General features: G+C 41.4%; 1 protein-coding gene across 5 annotated transcripts in view; it reads right to left on the bottom strand.

Annotated features, from left to right (window-relative positions):
* KIF26B (kinesin family member 26B) overlaps positions 1-21,341 on the bottom strand; it is a 406,835-nt gene that overhangs the window by 296,321 nt on the left and 89,173 nt on the right. For 3 of the 5 annotated variants that reach the window (XM_061624637.1, XM_061624633.1, XM_061624632.1), the window contains one exon: positions 9,836-10,369. In XM_061624637.1, coding sequence (XP_061480621.1) covers positions 9,836-10,234 — 399 coding nt within the window. In that variant the 5' untranslated portion in view covers positions 10,235-10,369. Of the gene's footprint in view, positions 1-9,835; positions 10,370-13,549; positions 13,638-21,341 lie in introns of those variants that run through there. The other 2 variants (XM_061624636.1, XM_061624634.1) reach the window with 2 other exon arrangements.

Here is a 21,341-nt window from a genome sequence, read left to right as displayed (position 1 = left end):
AACAACCTCCCTGAGGAGATACGCCTGGCGCCAACACTTCTATCCTTCCGGCGCCAGGTTAAAACTTTCCTCTTCGCCCAGGCATTTTAATATGTTTTAGTATTTATTTATTTATTTTAAACATTTATACCCCGCCCTATTTTCGAAGGAACTCAGGGCGGCTTACAATAAAACAGAAACAGTTAAAAAACATCACTATATTCAATTTAAACAATTTAAGTGAGTTAGATACAAAGTAAGTTAAAAACTAACTACTATAAGTAAAAGCCCGTCTGACTAGAGCAGTCTTCACCTGTGCATGAAAGGCCAATAATGAAGGGGCCAACCGAACCTCGCTAGGAAGAGAGTTCCACAGATTAGGGGCAGCGATCGAAAAAGCCCTATTCTGTGTCTCTGTAAGAAAGACTTGCGAAAAAGGAGGAGTGAGAAGAAGGATCTCGCTGGAGGATCTTAGAGTCCGGACTGGTTCATAGAGGGAGAAGCACTCTGACAGATAGCCTGGACCTAAGCCGTATAGGGCTTTATAGGTCAAGACCAGCACTTTGAATTGTGCCCGGAAACAACTGGGCAACCAATGGAGCTGATACAGCATAGGGGTTGTATGATCTCTATAACCCGCCCCAGTCAACATACTGGCTGCAGCTCTTTGTACCAATTTCAATTTCCGAGCAGTCTTCAAGGGCAGCCCCACGTAGAGTGCGTTACAGTAGTCTAAACGGGATGTCACTAAGGCATGTGTCACCGTGGTCAAGTCTGACAGATCAAGGAATGGACGCAGTTGGCGCACCAATCTTAATTGAGCAAAGGCACTCCCGGCCACAGCAGAGACCTGCACCTCCAGGTTCAAAGCCGAGTCCAGGAGCACCCCCAAACTGCGAACCTGTGATTTCAGGGGGAGTGTAACCCCATCCAGCACAAGTTGAATCCCTATTCCCTGATCCGCCTTCCGATTGACGAGGAGCACCTCTGTCTTGTCAGGATTTAATCTCAGCTTGTTCGCCCCCATCCAGTCCATCACTGATATCAGGCATTGGTTTAGAGTCTGGACGGCCTCCTTGGTTTCATCAGGCGGAAAGGAGAGATAGAGTTGGGTGTCATCTGCATATTGGTGGCACCGAACCCCAAAACTCTGGATAACCTCTCCCAGTGGTTTCATGTAGATATTAAATAACATGGGAGACAGAACCGAACCCTGTGGGACCCCATAGGTCAATGGCCAAGGGGTCAAACAGGCATCCCCCATAACCACCTTCTGGGTTCGTTCTTCTAGGAAGGACCGGAGCCACCGTAATACCATGCCTCCAAGGCCCATCCCAGCGAGGTGGCCCAGAAGGATACCATGGTCGATGGTATTGAAAGCAGCTGAGAGGTCCAGTAAAACTAACAGGGACACACACCCCTGTCCAGTTCTCTGCGAAGGTCATCAACCAAGGCGACCAAGGCCGTCTCAGTTGCATGGCCTGGCCTGAAACCAGATTGAGAAGGATCTAGATAATCCGTTTCATCCAAAAATCCCTGGAGCTGGGCAGTCACCACCCACTCTATTATCTTGCTAAGAAAAGGGATATTGGAGACTGGGCGGTAGTTACCTAATAATAAGGGGTCCAAGGAGGGTTTTTTCAACAAAGGTCTTATTACTGCCTCCTTTAGACAGAGCGGTATTCTGCCCTGTCCCAGAGAGGCATTAATCATTTCCATGACCCACTTAACCAGTCCTCCTCTGGCGGTTTTTATAAATCAAGAAGGGCAAGGATCTAACATGCATGTGGTAGGGCGTACTTCTCCAAGGATTTTGTCCACATCCTCGGGTAGAACAAGCTGAAAAGAATCCATTCTAATTAGGCAAGCAGGAGCCAAAGTTACATTCACAGAGACTGTATTAATCTTGGCGTCTAAGTCAGAACGAATTTGAGCGACTTTGTCTGCAAAATAACGTGCAAACTCGTGGCAACAGGCTGTGGAGTGGTCAGCATATTCATGAGGGTCAGAGTTTAAGAGACCATTGACAACTCGAAAAAGTTCCGCCGGGCGGGACCCAGCAAATGCAATAGAGGCAGAGAAGAAAGATTTCTTCTGGGTCCTCACTGCTATGGAGTAGGTCTTAAGGTATGCTCTAGCCCGTGTTCGATCAGATTCGTTCAGAGTTTTTCGCCAACGTCGCTCTAGCCTCCGTCTTTCGCGTTTCATCATCACCAACTCCCCAGTAAACCAGGGAGTAGATTTGGCTCCGATCCGTGGAAGGGGGCGCTTAGGAGCTATTGTGTCCACCGCCCTGGTCATTTCTTCATTCCAAAAATCAACCAAGGCTTTGACAGAATCACCTGCCATGGTGACCGGAAAATCCCCAAGAGCCATCAGGAAACCATCAGGATCCATCAGTGTCCTGGGGCGGACCATTCTAATTGGTCCCCCACCCCTGCAGAGGTTCTGAGTTGCAGTGAGTCGAAAACTAATCAGGTAGTGATCTGTCCATGACAACGGAACTAATGAAAGTTCCTCCACACCAAGATCACAAACATCTCGTCCAACACAGAAGACAAGGTCCAAGGTATGACCAGCAGCGTGAGTGGGACCAGATATTACTTGGGACAAACCCATGGTTGTCATGGAGGCCATGGTCCTGAGCCACTCCAGAAAGGGCAACGTCGGCATGGATATTGAAGTCGCCCAGTACCACAAGCCTAGTAGACTCCAGTACCAATGCCAAGATTACCCCGGTTAGCTCAGGAAGGGAGACAGTTGGGCAGCGGGGTGGGCAGTACACCAACAGAATCCCTATTTTGTCCCGAGTACCCAACTTCAAAAAAACACATTCGAACCCTGTGGACTGTGGGAGAGGGTACCTGGTCAGGTAGATGGTCTCTCGAAAAATCACTGCGACTCCACCTCCCCGTCCCCCAAGTCTAGCCTGCTGGTGTACAGAGAAACCAGGAAGACAAAGCTGGGAGAGATTAACCCCCCCAGCCTCATCTAACCAGGTCTCTGTGATACACGCCAGGTCAGCGCACTCATCCAGAATCAATTCCTGGATAGCACTAGATTTGCCATTCACTGTATGTGTTGGAATTGTTTCATCTTTTAAAATTTTAAATTTTAAATCTTTTAATGTGTTTAAATTGTTAATATGTGTTTATTGTATTTTGATGTTAGTCTTGTGCACCGCCCAGAGAGCTTCGACTATGGGGCGGTATATAAGTTTAATAAATAAAATAAAATAAAAATAAACAACAACAACAACAACAACGGAAATGGACTGCCTTCAAGTCAATCCTAACTTATGGCGACCCTATGAATAGGGTTTTCATGGTAAACGGTTTTCAGAGGGGGTTTACCATGGCCTTCCTCTGAGATGATGATGATGATGATGATAATAATAAAGTAACAGCTTCTTATTGAGGCTGCTACTGAAGAGGCTTCAAACCTACCTCCTAAAAGTATGAAAACAAATGTGTTTCAGCTTTCATTCTAATGCTTTGCTTTGTATAATCTATTTTTTTGTAATATGAGGGTAAAATATTACTTGTTTTAATTTTTTTTTAGTAGAACATCACTTCGGTTTCAATTTTATGTGAAAAATACACACACACACACATTGTCATGGTACATTCCAAAATGAAAAATATTTATTAAATGATGTGCTTGTTGTGCTAGGATAAAATAACTGTTGATTGATACAATTATGAAATGTGATTCAATGTCACCTATCCTGGTGCTGTTATATCAGCAAACATTGCCGCATGGCTAATGCTGGTGAAAGCCAATGTGATGTAGTGGTTAGAGTGCTGGAATGGGACCTGACAGACCAGAGTTCATATCCCCATTTGACCATGATGCTCTCTGGGTGACCTTGGCCACTCACCAATTCTCAGCTTAACATACCTCACAGACTGAGGATAATGGAGAGGGGAGAAAACCATATACTCCACCTTGGGCTCTTTTGAGGAAAGGTGGGATACAGGAGTAATAAATAAATAAAGTTGTAATTCCATGCATTCACAGTAGCAAAGAAGAAAGCAAAGCAATACCTTGTTGCTATAAGCGTTACAGTGAAAGGTAAGCCAATATTATCTATCTATCTTAACACTGATAGCTTAGAGATATAATACTGATGCATAGTGAGTGGCTTGCTCAAAGCTACCCAGTGAGTTTATAGCAAAGGCAGATATGAACTAGAGACTTTGTGGATCATTCATTATGCCATATATTAGCTCTCTATAGTGATTCTGGGTTGTATTCAACATAGCAGTAAGTCAAATGTTCCATCAATGGAATGTTCTCCCTCTCCTTTATCCTCCATAGCAAATTTGGGGATGGCATGGGGCTAGTGCATAGGGAGGAGAGGGAATCCCCTTGTACTAGTTGAAGTCATTCCACTAGCACTAGGATTTAGTTGAATTCTGCTCTCTGTACTTTAGTTACTGTTGTGAACCATCTTGGAAGCCTTATTGCTAAAAGACAGGATATAAAAGTTTTAATAAGTAAATATGTTTATCAGTTTTATCTTAAAATTAGGTAGACAGATATTCAGGGTACAACCCACCAAGGAAATTATTTTTATTATTTTGTAAAGTTTCCATTTAACAGAGGTTCTATGTACACAGATTTCTTCTCCTGAGTCTTTCTCTTGAATTGCAACTATAACATAACCCTTAGTTAAACCAAAAAGAAAGAAAACCGCAATGAATTTTAATATTCCTGAAAGTGTGATACATAGAAAAATAATTAAGATTGGTTTTGTTAATTGCTTCATTCTGTTTGAAGACTAACAAAATTATATGGTATAAACTTCTGAGGACAAGGGTCCATTCCATCAGATACCTGCAGCTGAAATGAAGCTGAAACTGATCACAACAAATGCAATGCCAGGAAATCAGTGCTAAAGTGTTATGTCTCGTGTTTAAAATGGAAACTAGCAGGTCTGCAAGTTTGTTTACATGGTTAGGGCATCTCAGGGTAATTTTCCACCCTTGGGTCATTCTGGGAACACTTTTTCTGGGTGTTTATTCTGTATGTCTAAATAATATCCTTGTCCCAGATGAAAACACAGGGGAGATCCCTTAATTATTGAGGAACCAATTCTCTCCCTTTTCATTCTAGGAGCCTTGAATTAAGAGGAAAAACTTAAAATGGTTTTCCAAAGATCATCTAAACAAGAAACATAATTAAGAATTAAATGGCATATATCCAAAACAATAGTACTTTGGCTGCTTGAAACTTGTTGTGGCAAATTCCTATAAGGAATTGCTCTTTACAGAAAGGTTTGATAGCTATTTTCCATCAGAAAACCTACACAGCTTTGTTAAATTTTGTGTAGAGTTGCTTGCCCTTGGCACCAGTTGCCCAGGCCCAAATTATTCTTGATAGTCTCACAGGAAGGAGATAGTCTCATATTATAGAACAAACTAGACTGGAGAAAGTCAAGAATCCAAATCCTTACTAATTGTGATCTCATGTCATGCAGTTCTATTACAGGATTAACTCACTCTTTTTAAAGAGCTCACAATTGCTTCTTCCCATCACAGCTTGGTCATGGGGCTCTCATACTCATAGGATAAGGCTCCTTAGCTCTTTTCTGTTCCTGGGATACTCTTTCCCTCTCACTTCCCTTGTTTGGTCTGGTATCATGAAGGAAAAATGAACAATTCTAGGGTCATTAAGCCATGCATAAAAATGCCATGTGAGATCAAATGACACTAGAATTATTGTTTTTTTAAAAGTTACAATTAGTATGGAATCCAACTTTCCCTCATGGTATAAAGTAAAAAGGAAACAAGAAGACTATTAGTTTGAAAGCCAATTACTGTAATACCCAAGCTCAACTGATGACTTCATGGTAAGAAGGTCACCTGATGACCTATGACCCCACCAAAACTATTTATTGGTTACTTCATGGTTTTTTTAAAAAACTTCTAGTAGTCGGTCAAGCAATTTTTTTTTCAAACAATAAGTGAGTGTATAGCCTCTAGAGTTAGACTAAGGGCTATGCCATATGTATATATTCCTTTCTGTTAATCTGTGGAAAATGTAACCAACTATGAAATTGGTTTACACATACATCTCCACCATTATTTAGCTACTCAGCAGTTAAATAACTACAAGTGTGCCCTGACGTCTTTAAAAAGCATCAGGTTGGACCCTCAGTTTCCCTCTGTGGACAGAACACAATTCACACTCATGAAACAAAGCTTTCCTGCTTCCCTCCTTTCTTCTACAATCCTCTGTGCTTCCTTAAAAAAACTCAAGGCTGGTGGACCTTTGAGAATGGTGTGGTGCAGGGTGTGGGGAATAAAAATTGTAGGAGGAGTTGGCAGAAATTGTCCCCCTCCATTTATGTAAATGAAGGAGCAACTTATGATTCAAGCTACAGAGTTTAAAGAAGAACACGAGCGCAACAGTCCTCTTCCTTTGCTGATGTTCCACCTACCTGTTTGCACAGAAATAGGGGAGGGGAGAGGAAACTGGGTATGTGGGTTTGCCAGCACATCCCTGCACTCCAGGGATCTAGGACTGTAAACATATTTTTTTCCCACTGACTTCAATAAGCCTCTGTTTTCCTGAAAACAGTGCATTGAAAACTGGGAGTCACAGTTTAAATATGTTAGAAAGAGCACCACTATGCGTATTTCATGAAGGGAATATTGCATCAGACAATATAAAGGATCTTTGTTTTCTAGCACAACTGATTATCAAGAAATTTAGTAACAAATATATACAAGTAAAATTTATCATTTATATGTACTTCATCCTGAACCTGCAAATTCTTTCACCATCTTTGTCTTCATCATCTTTAATTATAATTATTCTCAATGTATAGATAGATAACTAAAGGTAAAAAATAGTGACACTCAAGTCACAGGTGAGACAAGAAGCTGCAACTCTCCCATGCCACCTAAACCTTTACCTACTATACTTCAGATTAGATTTATAATCTCATTTCTTATAATCAATTGTCAATTCTAATAGGAAACTTGTGATTCTGTAACCTATACTAGTTATTAAAAAAGAGAAATATTCCTTTCCCAGAGTTAAACTCAGCCCCAGACATGGGACCAAATTGCACAGGGCATTTCATTCCTGCTATACTCAACATATTTGAATCAATTCTGCTGCACTTGTCATATCCTTCAGAAATCCAGATCTAAGAGTAGAATTGCCAGTTCACCAACAGAAAAACCGTGATGCCTGCTCTTGCGCCTTTCAAAGCAACTTCATTTTCAGCAACCAGCAAGTAAAGCTTTTTCATGGCATGGAGTTAAACATTAATCTATTCAGTCCTTCAAACTTGGGTAAGGTGAATACTGATCAAAGTTGGGTCAGGTCTTTCCTGCTATCTCCCCTCCCAAGCCTCCACACATTCAATGGATGGTCTGAACAGAACCTTACACATGTACAGCTGTACCCACATACCTCTCCTAAGTCACTGAGAACCCTGCATAAAGCAGGATGCCAATCATGAGTATAGTTGTATACATGTAGACCAGAGGCAATCTCTGCCCTCCAGATGTTTTTCAACTACAACTCTCATCAACCCCAGGTAGCATGGCCAATGGTCAAAGATGAATGGAGTTTAAGTCCAGCAAATTCTGGAGGGCACCTAGTTGACTGTCTCCAATGTAGTCCCTCCACTGATTGCATAGAGGCCAAAGTGGAAAAAGTGCTGCAATCCCTTCCTCTTCATGCATACTGCCTACACTATCTTGACAGTCTGGACAAGGGTTTTATCACAGCTGATTAATGCAGATGAAACTGCTGTTAAAGGCACATCTAGTTCAACATTTGGCAGCCTCACTTAATAGACAGATATGGGAAATATTTTTCATGGCCTTGAACTGCACCCTTGGGCAACTTGATGACAAGTAGTATCCTTCTCAATATGCAAGTGTGCCTCTAAGTTCAGCATCACATTGTAATGCCAAGGTTTCCTCTTATCTTAGAGGCAGAGAATCAGAAGGAAAAATAAGATCAGCCTTCAGAGCACTCAACCATTTCTGGCAGGCTGTCTAGACTATCTAAATGAAAGCTAATTTACAAAAGGGAGATGCCCACATCAGGAGCCATTGAGTCTAGCCAGTCCTACAACTCTTGTTCCTGGGCATCAGTCTTACAAATGATGATGCAGAGAGCAATGAACCCCACTGCTGGAACTGCAATATCATTTATCCAATGAGATTGTTTTCTCCCTGGTCCCATTAGCTCAGCATTTCTCAAAGGCAGCCTCTAGCATGATTCTGTATAGCATTCAGCAGCCTCCAAACACCTCTTCTAAACAATATCAGAATGAGCTGTGCTTTGCGGTTCAGAGACAATGAACCTTCTTTACAAATGCAATGGAACAAAAACCTCAGATTCAGCCTAGCAACATGACATGTTAAATGCATAGCATGCAGCCTCATCCACACCGGGGGGGGGGCTCTTAGCTAATACTGAGTGTGTATGTGTGGAGGGGTTTCATTAGGACTGCCAGCACATGCAGAGGTTTAATATTTTCCTCCCCAGCCATAATCCCTCAAAAGTCTCCCCCATAGCAATTATCATTAGGAAAAAAGCTCCCATTGGTACCAGTGGAAGCTTTTTTCTAACAATAATTGCCATGCAAGGGAGGGATCTCTGTGGGGAATGTGGCTAGGGAGGGAATAGTTAAGGTTCTCCAGTGGTACACATAGAAACTTGAAAGTTACCCAGACTCATTGCTACAATCAAAATCGAGAAAAAGTGAAGCACACAAAACCTTATTACAAACAGTGTTCACTCACGTGTACACAGGGTCACTACCTTTTGGAGGAGCTCAGCTCCTACTACACTTTTAACAGCTTTGTGAAATGCTGAAATTCCACAGCTATAGCTTTCCATGCCAGGGATGAGAAAAGCTTTACTTGTTGGTTTTTTGCCTGTCAGGAGCTATGACAGGGGATAAAGGCAGACTAACATGCATAGAAAAGTATTATTTTATGCATTAAAAAGTGTAAGCCTGCAATCTTAACCATATTTACCAGGCAGTTATTATAACATATCTTTAGGATCAGGTTGTTAAATTTCTGCCTCGTGTTAATTATCTATTTCACAGCATAGTAGATCCTATATTAATAGACATTGTTACATCAGTATCTATCTATCCATCTCTCTATATTCTAGAAGTATCACAAACAAAACCGTGCACTAATTAATGGATTCTGCAGATATTTTGAACAGTGTGACTCATCATTTTTGACTGCCAATAAGGCATCAGCAGATCATGAATCTCTTACTTTCTCACCATAAAATACTCCACATATTTTTCATGCTGGATTATACCTCCGTTATAAACCATACAAATGGCAGAGAATCAATCTAGGAAACCCATACTTCGTTTGCTATTTACATGATCCATGAACAATCATCAATATATTATTACAACCCGAATTTCTGTTTATTATTATGACTGCTACAACCAGGATTTCTAATACTAAAGAGTGTCACTGAAATTACTACTTATATACTGTTAAAAATGACTGAGCCTCCACAATCCATGTTTATTAACCTTCCAGCCATAAAGCAATACCCTGTTCTGGCTTTTTCAGGACAAATAGTTATGTTGAGGCACTTGGTCCTTTGGCATTATTTGCAGTGTTAATTTTCTGAACCATATGATGGTTACCAGAGATAAAGGTTGTAGAAATATGGCTGTATACTATGTGTCATTGAGGTGTGTGTGACTGCCTGTTTTTACAAATGAGGTAAACTATGGTTTGTTCAATAATATGATAGTGTATTATCATGCAATTAATATATATTATTCAAATCCACAAAGTATTCTAGATATATTCAATGGGGGGGGATCCTTTCTAACACTACTTACTTGATAGGGATACAGAGTAACGCCATTTGTTCTTGACAAGGACCAGGTGCCGTCTAGGTATTGATGAGCCTGGATAGCCACAGAATTCAGGATGTTACCATTGCTGGGACTGGTGGCCATCTGTACACTGACCTTTGCCTGATGTCCCAAGGAACCATTTTTCTTCTCTATCCCATTAACGATCCCTATGTTGTTCTGTTTCGCGTTGAGTTTGTTAGGCAGAAAGCCAGCATAATTGGATGTAGCATATGGAGCAGACATGTATGCCCAGTCCCTGGGCTGCAGGCTGCCCATATGTCTTGAGCCCACTAAGGTGGGAATATTGGGAAGGGGAGGAGGGGAGCCAGGAGAAGCATCACAATGTTCAGTGTTGGCAGCCTGTTCAAGTGTCAGTACCATCTGAATAGCTTCCTGCTTCAGCTGGTTCAAATGAGTAGCACACACATCACACCGGTTGTCTCTCTCATTCCATGCCTTCCGGGTAGTGTTGGGCACCTGAAGTTTGTCATGAATTGCAGAAGAGAAGGTCGGATCCTGATAATCAAACACAAGAAAAAAGTAAACCATTAAACTTGGATTTTAAAAATTGTCAAATTCTGTATTTCTTATTAATTCATTTTATTAATGAGTAAAAAAGAATTAGGATGGAAAAATCCCCATGCTTCTACAAGATATTAATTAGTAGTATATTTCTGAAAACCATTGAGAGATACCTTCGGGAAAGGTCTCATGAAGATCTACATAATTTGTATTTTTAAACTGCAGTAAAATTACCCATAAGATCATTTCGACCTCACCAAAATTAAAGGATTTCTTGAGATCAGGGATAGGGAACTTATTGCACTCCAAATGTTATTAAACTACAGGTCCCATCAGCCCTCCCACTGGCCAAGTTGCCTGGGGCTGATAGGAACTGGAGTCCAACAACATCTGGACGACCACAGGGTCCACATGCTTAAGTATGCTTAAGCTACTTTGATCATTGTGTCCACTGATTAAACCAATCTTAAAATGCTGCCCATTAAGAGCCCTTTAATCTTGAATATCATAATATAGTGCAAACTTAATGTTATCAATTCATTACCTTAAAAACATATTCATTTTCCATCACCAAAAGAATCAAGTATTACTGGCAATACTAGACAACCCAAACTGCCCTTACCATTGGAAGCGGGTGCAAATCTATCCAGAATGCTGGTTTCTATCTCCTAGCCCATTTTTCTAGTTCTCTTTTTAGGAGCCAACCAGAGTGACCATATTCCATCCGAGAAGTCTGTAGTTTAGCTTTAGTCTACCCCTGCTCTAGGACAGGAACTTGCAGACATGAAACCTTGTGCACCCCACACAACCAACCCCATCACACAGGATCCTGCACAAACAACTCCATGAACAGACAGCAGGAACAAACAATGGGCCTCATACAAGACGTGCCAGTAGAAATCAAGACACAATTTAGTGAGATAAAGGCTGTATTCACTTGTGATGCTTAAACATAGTTTGGTATAATGACAATGACCCTAGGTGAGCCTTGGACTCACATGATTCTCTCTCTCCCTTCCTCCAGCATGCCTATGAGGAGGAGATCAGAACCTTAAGCTCCTGGTTTCAATAAACCACAGTGTAGCATTACATCAAAACCCTAAAATGTGGTGTGAAGAGATTCTAATAGACGTTGGCACTCCCCACTTGACTCAGAAGCTGAGCTGACACACAGCTGAGGAGTGGGAGTCAGAAGTACTGGAAGATAAGGTCAGCTTCTGAAAGCATTCTCTCTGGGTCCTGGCAAGGAGGAGAGAGAGGAGGGGGACTGGAACAATGGAAGAGAAATACAGAAAATACAGGGGAGGAAAGAACAGTTGAGAGACCAATGAGAGATTTATGAGGGAAGGAGGAGGAGATGGAGGAAAAAGAAGAAGGTGCAAAAGGTATTTGGGCTGTCTCAGCTAGGGCAACGAAGAGGAGAGAGAGGAAGAATAATAGGATAGAAACATCTAGGATTGTCACCCTTAGTGGTGAGCCAAAAGGTGGGAAGGGTGAAACAACAGACAGGAGAGGACACTGTACAAGGAGAGTCAGGAGAAGAACTGGGTGAGGGGAGACAGGGAGAACACAATGTATATAAAATGAAATGGACTCCTGTGATGAAAGGGGGCAACTGAACGGAGGAATAGCAGGGGTGTGTGACAGGCATCAGGTTGGGGAAGGCTGCTACAGCATTTCTTAATAAAAGCAAAGTATCTCTTCACCATCCTAGGAAAATCCTATGCCTTTTAGTTATCACTTTAAAAACACTGAAGAAAAATATAAGAATATCAAATTGGCGAATTAGACCAAAATCTATCCAGTCCAGGATTGTATTTCCAACAGGGGTCAGCCAGATGCTTCTGGAAACGTCTGAATAAGGCATGACAGAGATGGCCACTTCCTGTAGTTGTCCCAGGAAACTCTAAATTTTGTAAGAGGAGAGAAGAAGCAGGGCTCTGAACCAACAACCAAATCAAACAGATTCCACAGTGTTAATGCTTGTGTACTGAAGGGGAAACGTGCAGTGAGTCCTGGGAAGGAAGGGAAAAGGGAGGATCATAGTTGAGAGATCATATTAATTACACTACATTTTTATGATATGCTAAACCATCTTTATTTTCACTGTTTAACTACCGTAGTCAGCATGCTGTGATTAATTGATTAATATATCATGATACCTCTTCATGTAAAGTGGCTGAAATGAAGTTCTCTCAACACATGCCCAAGAAGGGCCTAGAAGATGATGAGGAAGAACTGGAGGAACTTGAACTCAACTAGTCACAGGCTGGCTTTTTGTTCAGAAACAGCCTCAGGAACCCACTGTTCAGCACCATCATACATCATAGTAGAGTTGGAAAGGACCTATAAGGCCACTGAGTCCAACCCCCTGCTCAGTGCAGGAATCCAACTTAATGCGTACCCGACAGGTGGCTGTCCAGCTGCCTCTTGAAGGCCTCCAGTGTTGGAGAGCCCACCGCCTCCCTAGGTAATTGGTTCCATTGTCATACGGCTCTGACAGTTAGGAAGTTTTTCCTAATGTACAGCCGAAATCTGGCTTCCTGTAACTTGAGCCTATTCCCTATCCTTCACTCAGGGATTATTGAGAAGGGACACAGCTTCAAAAAAATCTCATACCCTGCCTCCATGTGACCTCCATTAAAACAATATAACATAGGAGAATAAGCTTATTCATGTGATTGATACCAGCAAGGCCGTCCCTCTTCCTATGAACGTACAGGGTGAAGGGTTCTTCCTTTCTCCCTTTATCTGCATTTACTCAGAGTCATATGTTGAACACTAGTTTACCTAAGCTCACAGGTTTCCAACAGCAGTAATCAAAAGTAGGCGGAGTAATAGAGATTCTACCCAATGATTCTTTGGAATGTACCAGAAATTTTCTATTTGGGAATCAGATTTCAGAGAGCAGAATAGTCTTATAATATATGCTATGTATTAATATCTTGCACACTACAACTATTAAACACGTTCTAAATAGCTTTAGCCATCATAGCAGAAACACAAAAACATACAAATCAGCAGGAAAAACATTGCTCTATATACTCATTTAACATCAAATTATAAGACCTGGAAGGTACAACCTACTTAGGTTACAACCAATGAAAGGACTGAATTAAACTGAAAGTCTTGTTACAGAGCCAAAGTTACAAAGTACATGTAAATACATCTCACCCATCAGATAACATAGATGGCATATCACTCCTGCATTCTTCAACCCACCTCCAGCCAGAAATGGGTACTACACCTACAGTGACTTGACTTTTTATACACTTTCTTATCAGAGAGGGGGTATTTTCCCATGGCTTTATCAGCTGCTTTCTCTCTGTGCTGCCTCTCCATGCCATCTGCCAGACACAGCAAGTGTGATTAGCTAAACCTTTCGTCAACAATTAGTTGGCTAAACTAGTTAACCAGATGCGCCTCTCTGATGGTTCTGGTTACTATGTCTCTTTTAGACTCACCAAAAAATGGAATGCCTTAAACCGTGTTGGCAACTGCTTAAAATGTTAGAAAGGATTTGTAAAAACTAAAGTTGGAAATGAATTTAATGTGTAGATTTTGCTGTTTCAATAAAATGTGATTTTTGCCAGATATTAATTTACCAAAGGCATATGGCTGGCCATAATTTCAGTTCTTTGTACTGTACATAATCAGTAGACATTGGAGAGAGAAAAGCACATGCTTTGATATTGGCATAGGATACTGACTAGTACAATGGAATTGTAGTTGCCCCCACAGAGAACTACTTGTGCCCTAAAATATAAGGAATAGGGAGATGAATTAAAGTACATTGAAAATTGGGAAAAAATGTTGACAATTCTCTCTGAACATTTGACTTTCTTTCCAGACGTCTTATCTCCCTGCACCCTGCTCCAAAACTCTCCTAGAGACTCATTGCTTTACACAGGAAGGGGGGCAGAGAAACTATTTTTCAAAAACCTTTTTTGCTCTTTTGCAATACACATACTAAAAAATAAGCAAACTACATGGCAATACAAGCAATAATAACTACTTTTTAAACCAATATGGGATCGAGCCCATTATAGCACACACAAGGATCTGAAACATTTGGTACTGACCCAGAGCTGAGAAGCTCAGCTTATGTTTGGAATCAACACACAGTATACTCAAAACATCTGCTAAGGTCCCAACACTCTGATAAGGCCCACTGCTAACACTTGTTCTGCCTGCCCACTTAACAAAAATTCTGGCAGCTGATACTCCAATCAGTGCCAGGTACTGTCATTTCAATTTCCCACAATGTCATAAGAACATAAGAACAGCATGTTGGATCAGGCCAGTGGCCCATCTAGTCCAGCAATCTGTTCTCACAGTGACCAAACAAATGCCCATGGGAAGCCACAAGCAGGACCTGAGTTCAAGAGTACTCTTCCCTCATGCAGCTTCCAGCCACTGGTTTTCAGAAGCACACCGCATCTGACTATGGAGGCAGAGCATAGCCATCATGGCTAGTAGCCACTGATAGCCTTATCCTGCATGAATTTGCCTAAACCCCTTTTAAAGCCATCCAAGTTGATAATCATCATGGCCTCTTGTGGGAGTGAATTTACACAGTTTAACAAATGCTTTCTTTTGTCTGTCCTGGATCTTCCAGCTTTAACTTAATATCCCTGAGTTCTAGTGTTATGAGAGAGATAAAAACTTTTCACTATCCACTTTTTCCATGCAATGCATAATTTATACAGTATCATGTTATCTCTTACTCGCCTTTTCTCTAAATTAAAAAGCCCCAAATGCGGCAACCTTTCCTCATAGGGGAGTCACTCCATTTTCCTGATCATTTTGATTTCCCTTTTCTGAATCTTTTCCAGCTCTACAATATCATTTTTGAGAGGAAGCATTGATCAGGAGGTTGGACATGATGGCCTTTTAGGCCCCTTCCAATTCCACAGTAACTCTATGATTTCCTTATCATCCAAGGATACAATCGCCTTCCTAGACAGTCTCCTGCTTGGAATGTATTTTAAATTTTTGTTGTTTTTTTATATTCTCTTCAATGTACTCCTCAAATTCGTTTTTAGCATCCCTTATTGTCTTCTTGCATTTGTTTTGCCACTTTGTGTTCCTTCGTATTTTCCTAACGCGGATAAACTTCCATTTTTTTAAGGAAGCATTCTTGCCTCAAATAGCTTCTTTTTTACTGTGCCCATGAACCATACTACGAGAGCCAGTGTGGTGTAGTGGTTAAGGTGTTGGACTAGGACCTGGGAGACCAGTGTTCGAATCCCCACACAGCTATGAAGCTCACTGGGTGACCTTGGGCCAGTCATTGCCTCTCAGCCTCAGAGGAAGGCAATGGTAAACCCCGTCTGAATACCGCTTACCATGAAAACCCTCTTCGCAGGGTCATCATAAGTCAGAATCGACTTGAAGGCAGTCCATATCCATATTCCTTAGCTAGGTAAGGAAAACCTGGCATATAGGCAGGAGGTGATTTTGAAATTAACATCTATAAAGGCTAATGTTCCTAATGATCAAATTACCCACTATGAGGATCCCTCTACACCCCAAAGAAGTATCTTCGGCACAAGAGAATAGCTGCTTGTCCCCCAAGGCATGAGTCCCTTCTAAGGGATCATTTCCCTCTTCCTCAGATAGGCACTCATCTTCCCCAAGGCCCTCATTCTCCATGATAGCTAGAGAGTCATCACCCTTGGAGTGGGCCACAGCTGTAATATTCCTGAAGGCCTCATCCGCAAAGCTCTCTGCCTCTCGCAGCTTCTCCAGTTCAGCCACCTTGGTTTCAAGGAAACAAACTTGTTCCTAGAGAACCAGGAGCTCATTGCACCAAGGGCACACCCATGACTTCTGTCCAACAGGTAAATAGTTGTACATGTTACAGACAGTGCAATACACTGGAAAGCCCCCACACCCCTGCTGGCTTCCTACCTGCATAATTGTTTCTGTAGTTTATTGAGTTAATTTATTGAAAGCTAAGTTTTTGTTCGGATCAAGGGACAGACAGGCAGAGTGAGGTGCCCTGGCCTGGCCTGCTGCCAAACTCACTCTGCTGTTTTACTTGCCATGGCCCTTCGTCAGCTAGGACCTTGATGCTTGTCAGCTGGGGGCTCCCCCAAGCTCATAGAGAAAACTCCTTCACTAAGGCGTTCTAAATTTAAATATGTGGCTGGTTCCTCCCAGCTGTGGCTGCCAGCCAATGAGTTCAGGGTGTGTGGCTTGTGGCTGGTTCCTCCCAGCTGTGGCTGCCAGCCAATGAGTTCAGGGGGTGTGGCTTACATCCCTGCTCTTAGTCAGTTTAGCCCCCGGGGATTGAGCAGTGCAACAAAGTGCACCAAGGCAGTAGATTAAGTGAGGCTGATGGTTCAACTGTCAATTGAGGATTAACTCCTTGGGAGTTAACTCAGCCTTCCTTCCTGAGACAGAGGCCTGTCTAAACTTTTACTAATGATATTAAGAATACCTAACTAGCTTTGGCTTTATTTTTATTTCACTTGTTGACAACAACACACTTTTATCAATGCAAATTCCCCTGTAATTTTAGGTGGTGCCTTGCACTCTAGCCTGGATAAGATAGCCTAGCTTTTAGCTGCTTTAAATCTAAGCAGGATGCTGAAATTTTGAGGTGAGTCTTTTATTGCCCACCTACAACCTAACCTTTTTAAGAATGGAAATGGCCTGCCTTCAAGTTGATCCTGACTTATGGCAACCCTATGAGTAGGATTTTCATGGTAAGCAGTATTAAGAGGTGGTTTACCGTTGCCTTCCTCTGAGGCTGAGAGGCAGTGCCTGGCTCTAGATCACCCAGTTATGGTTGTGTGGGGATTCGAACCCTGGTCTCCCAGGTCATACTCTAACCACTACACCACACTGTCTCAATCTTTTTAAACATGTGGGGGGAAGCTTGTTGGGGGAGGGGTGTTTAAGGAAGGCTAAGCCTCCCCCTTTTAAAACTGAGCTGACTGTATGTATTAGTGGAGTTTCCTTTTTACCCCAACTCTAAAATTGGAGATTAGCCTGGTTTACTGTGTCCCCTCAAGCTTTTCTGCTAGGGTAGTGTTGATAACTAGGTTTCTATAGGCTTCTCTAAGTGACATTACAACAGGGCACTGTGGAAAATTAAGGTAGTGTCACCTGTAGTTGAAGCTGATCCAGAGGGTGGCTGCTTCCCACCACTGCTGCCAGGGCCTAGTGAAGTAAGAGGGGGTCCTCCAAAGGACCCTTTGCTGTGGGCCCTCAAACTTAACACCCACTATGGCTCAGCTTTTATGTTGCCCCCCTTCCTGAAGGTTTTAGCCCTTAACTTGGATAAAAGTATAATCAAGCCCCACCAGAGTAAGGCCTGCTATAATCCCTTTCTTCTGTTCTTCACCCTTCCTGTCTTCTGCCATTCTTATACCTGGGATTCACAGAAACATCTCTCTCACTTGAAGATTCAGAGTATGAAGCTGTGAAGGCATGTGTGCTTTAACTGAAATTAATTGGAGGTTAATGGATGTGAGATGACCTGATGTCTACTAACTGCAGTTGCTTCAGGGAGGGTAGTGCATTAACAACTTTAGCTGGGTATCAATATTGAAACAAACGTCATTGACTTCTCAGATATCATCAGACACAACGTATCCTGATACATAGCCTCCAAAAGCTACACAGAGCTCTGCAACACGAAACCAGGCAAGTGCATTAAATCTAATGCACCCTGATAATACAATCAAAGTTGGCACCACCTGGAGTAGATAGGGGCTGCCCCAGTTACAGCCAATCACTTCTAGCTCTATAGTATGTGACATTTTGGCTGCTTGAGTAACTTGTCAAGGATCCTGACAACCCCCCATGACATATTCAACTGCATGCGTGCAGATCCATGCCCTTGATCCCTGTGTTCACTGATTATGGCCTGCAAGTTCAGCCTCCTTCTGCTCTTGACAGATACAAAGATAAGCAGCAAAGTCATATGGAAAAGCACACATCAAGAAGCACACAACACAAATGTAGCTAAAGTGATACTGGGATTTAGGTCACAAGATGTTAAACAAATATATAGTGCATTAAATGTTTCTGGATTTTAATGAGCTATCTGGGTCTTGTTGAGGAAACAAGAGTCCCTTTCAAGAAGGTTACAAAACCAGCTTCAAATTAGCCCATCAGTTTTAAAAGAAAGAAAATGCAGGACTACAACTAAGATACTATCTATGTACATTAATCAGAATGGGATGTATATAAGAGTCTTCTAATAACATGGCTTCTGAGAGTGGACAGAAGCTTATAAATCAGGGTATAAGAAAGTTCAAATTTTATCCTTGGCAGAAACATTATGAGATCATGCCAGGAAAAGTTACTGAGACTGAAACGACCACCATATATTACAAACGTTATGAAACATTATGTAATTATGTACATCAAAATTCTTAAAACATATTGCTGCAATAGCATAACTGCTATGTTTTGGCATCAGTATACTTTCTGTATGAGTTCCAGGGGGCATGTTGGTGGGCTTAATGAGCAGCAAGTTATTAGTCCCACAGGTGTGTATAAAACAGGCAAGAGGACTTCAAGCTATGTATAGTTTGGGATGAACAGCATACGCAACAGGAGGATGCTAAGTTATACACACTATTTGAGTTTCTTAGGGTTTAAAACTCAGCAGGAAACATAACAGAAATAGGTCTGCTTGTGAGACTTCATGTCGACTTGAAAAGTCCATGGCATTTTGGCATCAATTTCCAAAGTGCCCGCTGGGAAGAGGAGCTCAGAGCTCTTCAAAACAGAGATAATTATTCAAGGTTATAACCATATGTTTCTTGCAAACAAAGAAGATTTGATTTGGTTTCAAACAAAAAGTTGAGTATGAAGCTACTGCAAGTGAGTTTAGCCACTGTAATATATGCTTAGAATCATGAGCATAAACTAGAATCATGAGAAAAAGAATCAGATGCCAAACTGAACAGGAGTCGCAAACACAATTGTACCACAAATTAGTTAAAAAGGGTAAAGCAGGTGGTGAGCTATATATTGTTCATATAGCTAGGATATGCGAAACATGCAGTCCATGCTGTTTGCCTTGTTCTTTTCCCTGCTCCATTTCTTTGTGTCATCCACCAGCTGTGCCTTGTCACTGAATGAGATTAACACTCTTTTCAACTCATTTTGCTCAGCTGATTCAGAAATGGAGAGCTGATTTTTGCCAGAGAGTTTAGTTAAGAGTGGATACTTACATATCGACAAAAAAGAAATCCAACTATGAAAAAAGAAGAAAAAATATAATTTTTATAAAAACAATTTATACAAACCGAGCCAATGTGGTATGATTTGGGAGACCAGAGTTTGAATCCCCACTCAGCTCACTGGGTGACATTGGGTCACTCATTGCCTCTCAGCCTATCCTACCTGACAGGGTTTATTGTGGAGATTAAACAAGGAGGAGGAGAACCATATACACCACCTTGAGCTCCTTGGAGAAAAAGTGGGATATAAATGCAATCAATCAATCAATTAATCAATAAAATCTGCATCTGATAACGCATAGATGCAAATTTAGAAATAATTACTAAAATTTAAAAGATGTACAATACATTCAGAGCTTGGAAAAGTTAATTTTTTGAACCACAACTCCCATCAGCCCCAGCCAGCATGGCCACTGGATTGGGCTGATGGGAGTTGTAGTTCAAAAAAGTAACTTTTCCAAGCTCTGAGTGTGATCAGATTACCATTGTTTGCTCAGTCCAGGTGCTAACTGTTGATGGGCTATTTCAAGGCACCTGAAATCCTTTCTTATAGTTCTTTATCTTTCACCCGGACTTGAAGCAGGCAGCCTTTCAAACAGAGGGCCCCCTACAAATACAGGACCATCCCCCGATTGCTCTCCAGACAAGGGACTCTGCTCCACGCAAATGGCCACACTAATTTTAAGCACTGTTTTAAGATGAGTAAAATGTTAAATATAAGATAACTTTGTGTGTGAAAGAAAGGGCCATGGCTCTGTGGGAGCAACTGCTTTGCAGGCAAAAGATCCCAGATTCAATCTCCAGGTAGGGGCAGATTCGTGCCTGAAGTTCTGGAGAACCACTGCCAGTCAGTGTAGACAATACTGATCTAGATGGGCCAATGGTCTGACTTGGAATAAAGCACTTCCTGTTTTCCTATGTCAAACCTGATGTTTCACTAGGCAAGAATTACAAGCATTTTAGCGTGCTTCTGCACTATGTTTTTAGTATGGAACTCTCATCATTCATTCACTTTTCATGAGGCATCCATACGATTCCATCATCCCATCATTGTTATCTTTTATTCTCCCTGTGTCTCCTCCATCTTTTCTCAGACCGCAGAACGTCCAACTCGTTTCAGAAGAAAGGAAGAGTTGCACAATCTCCACAAGTGCAGATGTCCTGAGTGGTTCTCTTCCATCCTTTTTAAAAAGCAGATTTGATGTCGGCAGTGTCATATTGGGCAGGTGAACCTATCACAGCTCAGCACACATTCACTATAATTTTTGTGGTGGCACCATTTTATAACGTTTCTTTTTAAAAAATGGCCTTTAACATTTTTCCAGCTATACTTTAAAAACAAATTACAGTATCAAAATACAACTTAAATGGCTTAGTGTTGTACCACCATAATGCTAATTTTTAAAATGATTTTCTCTTCACTGACATTTAACCACCTTGCTAATTTTTGTGCATTTCCTGCACTATAAATCCAGAAACTCCCAAGAAATTATAAAATGCTGCTAAAAACCCAAGACTTGAATCTGGAATAAATTAGGAAACATTTCATTTCTGAAAAGATATGTAATCTACATAAACTATTCTTATTAAAGAATCTGTACTGGTTACAGAACTGGATTTTCCATGAAGGACTCTTGACCTTTTATACATGGCAAAGCAGCTAAGCAGTGTGACTGCAGAAGAATCTTATGTGTTCAATGTCTGTATTTATTCTGTTTTTAAAAAGGTATGTATGTATATACATAAATGTTTTGGAGAAT

Source organism: Rhineura floridana, chromosome 4, assembly GCF_030035675.1.
Source record: "Rhineura floridana isolate rRhiFlo1 chromosome 4, rRhiFlo1.hap2, whole genome shotgun sequence".
NCBI classification, from domain to species: domain Eukaryota; kingdom Metazoa; phylum Chordata; class Lepidosauria; order Squamata; family Rhineuridae; genus Rhineura; species Rhineura floridana.
This window is presented reverse-complemented; position numbering and strand designations above follow the sequence as displayed.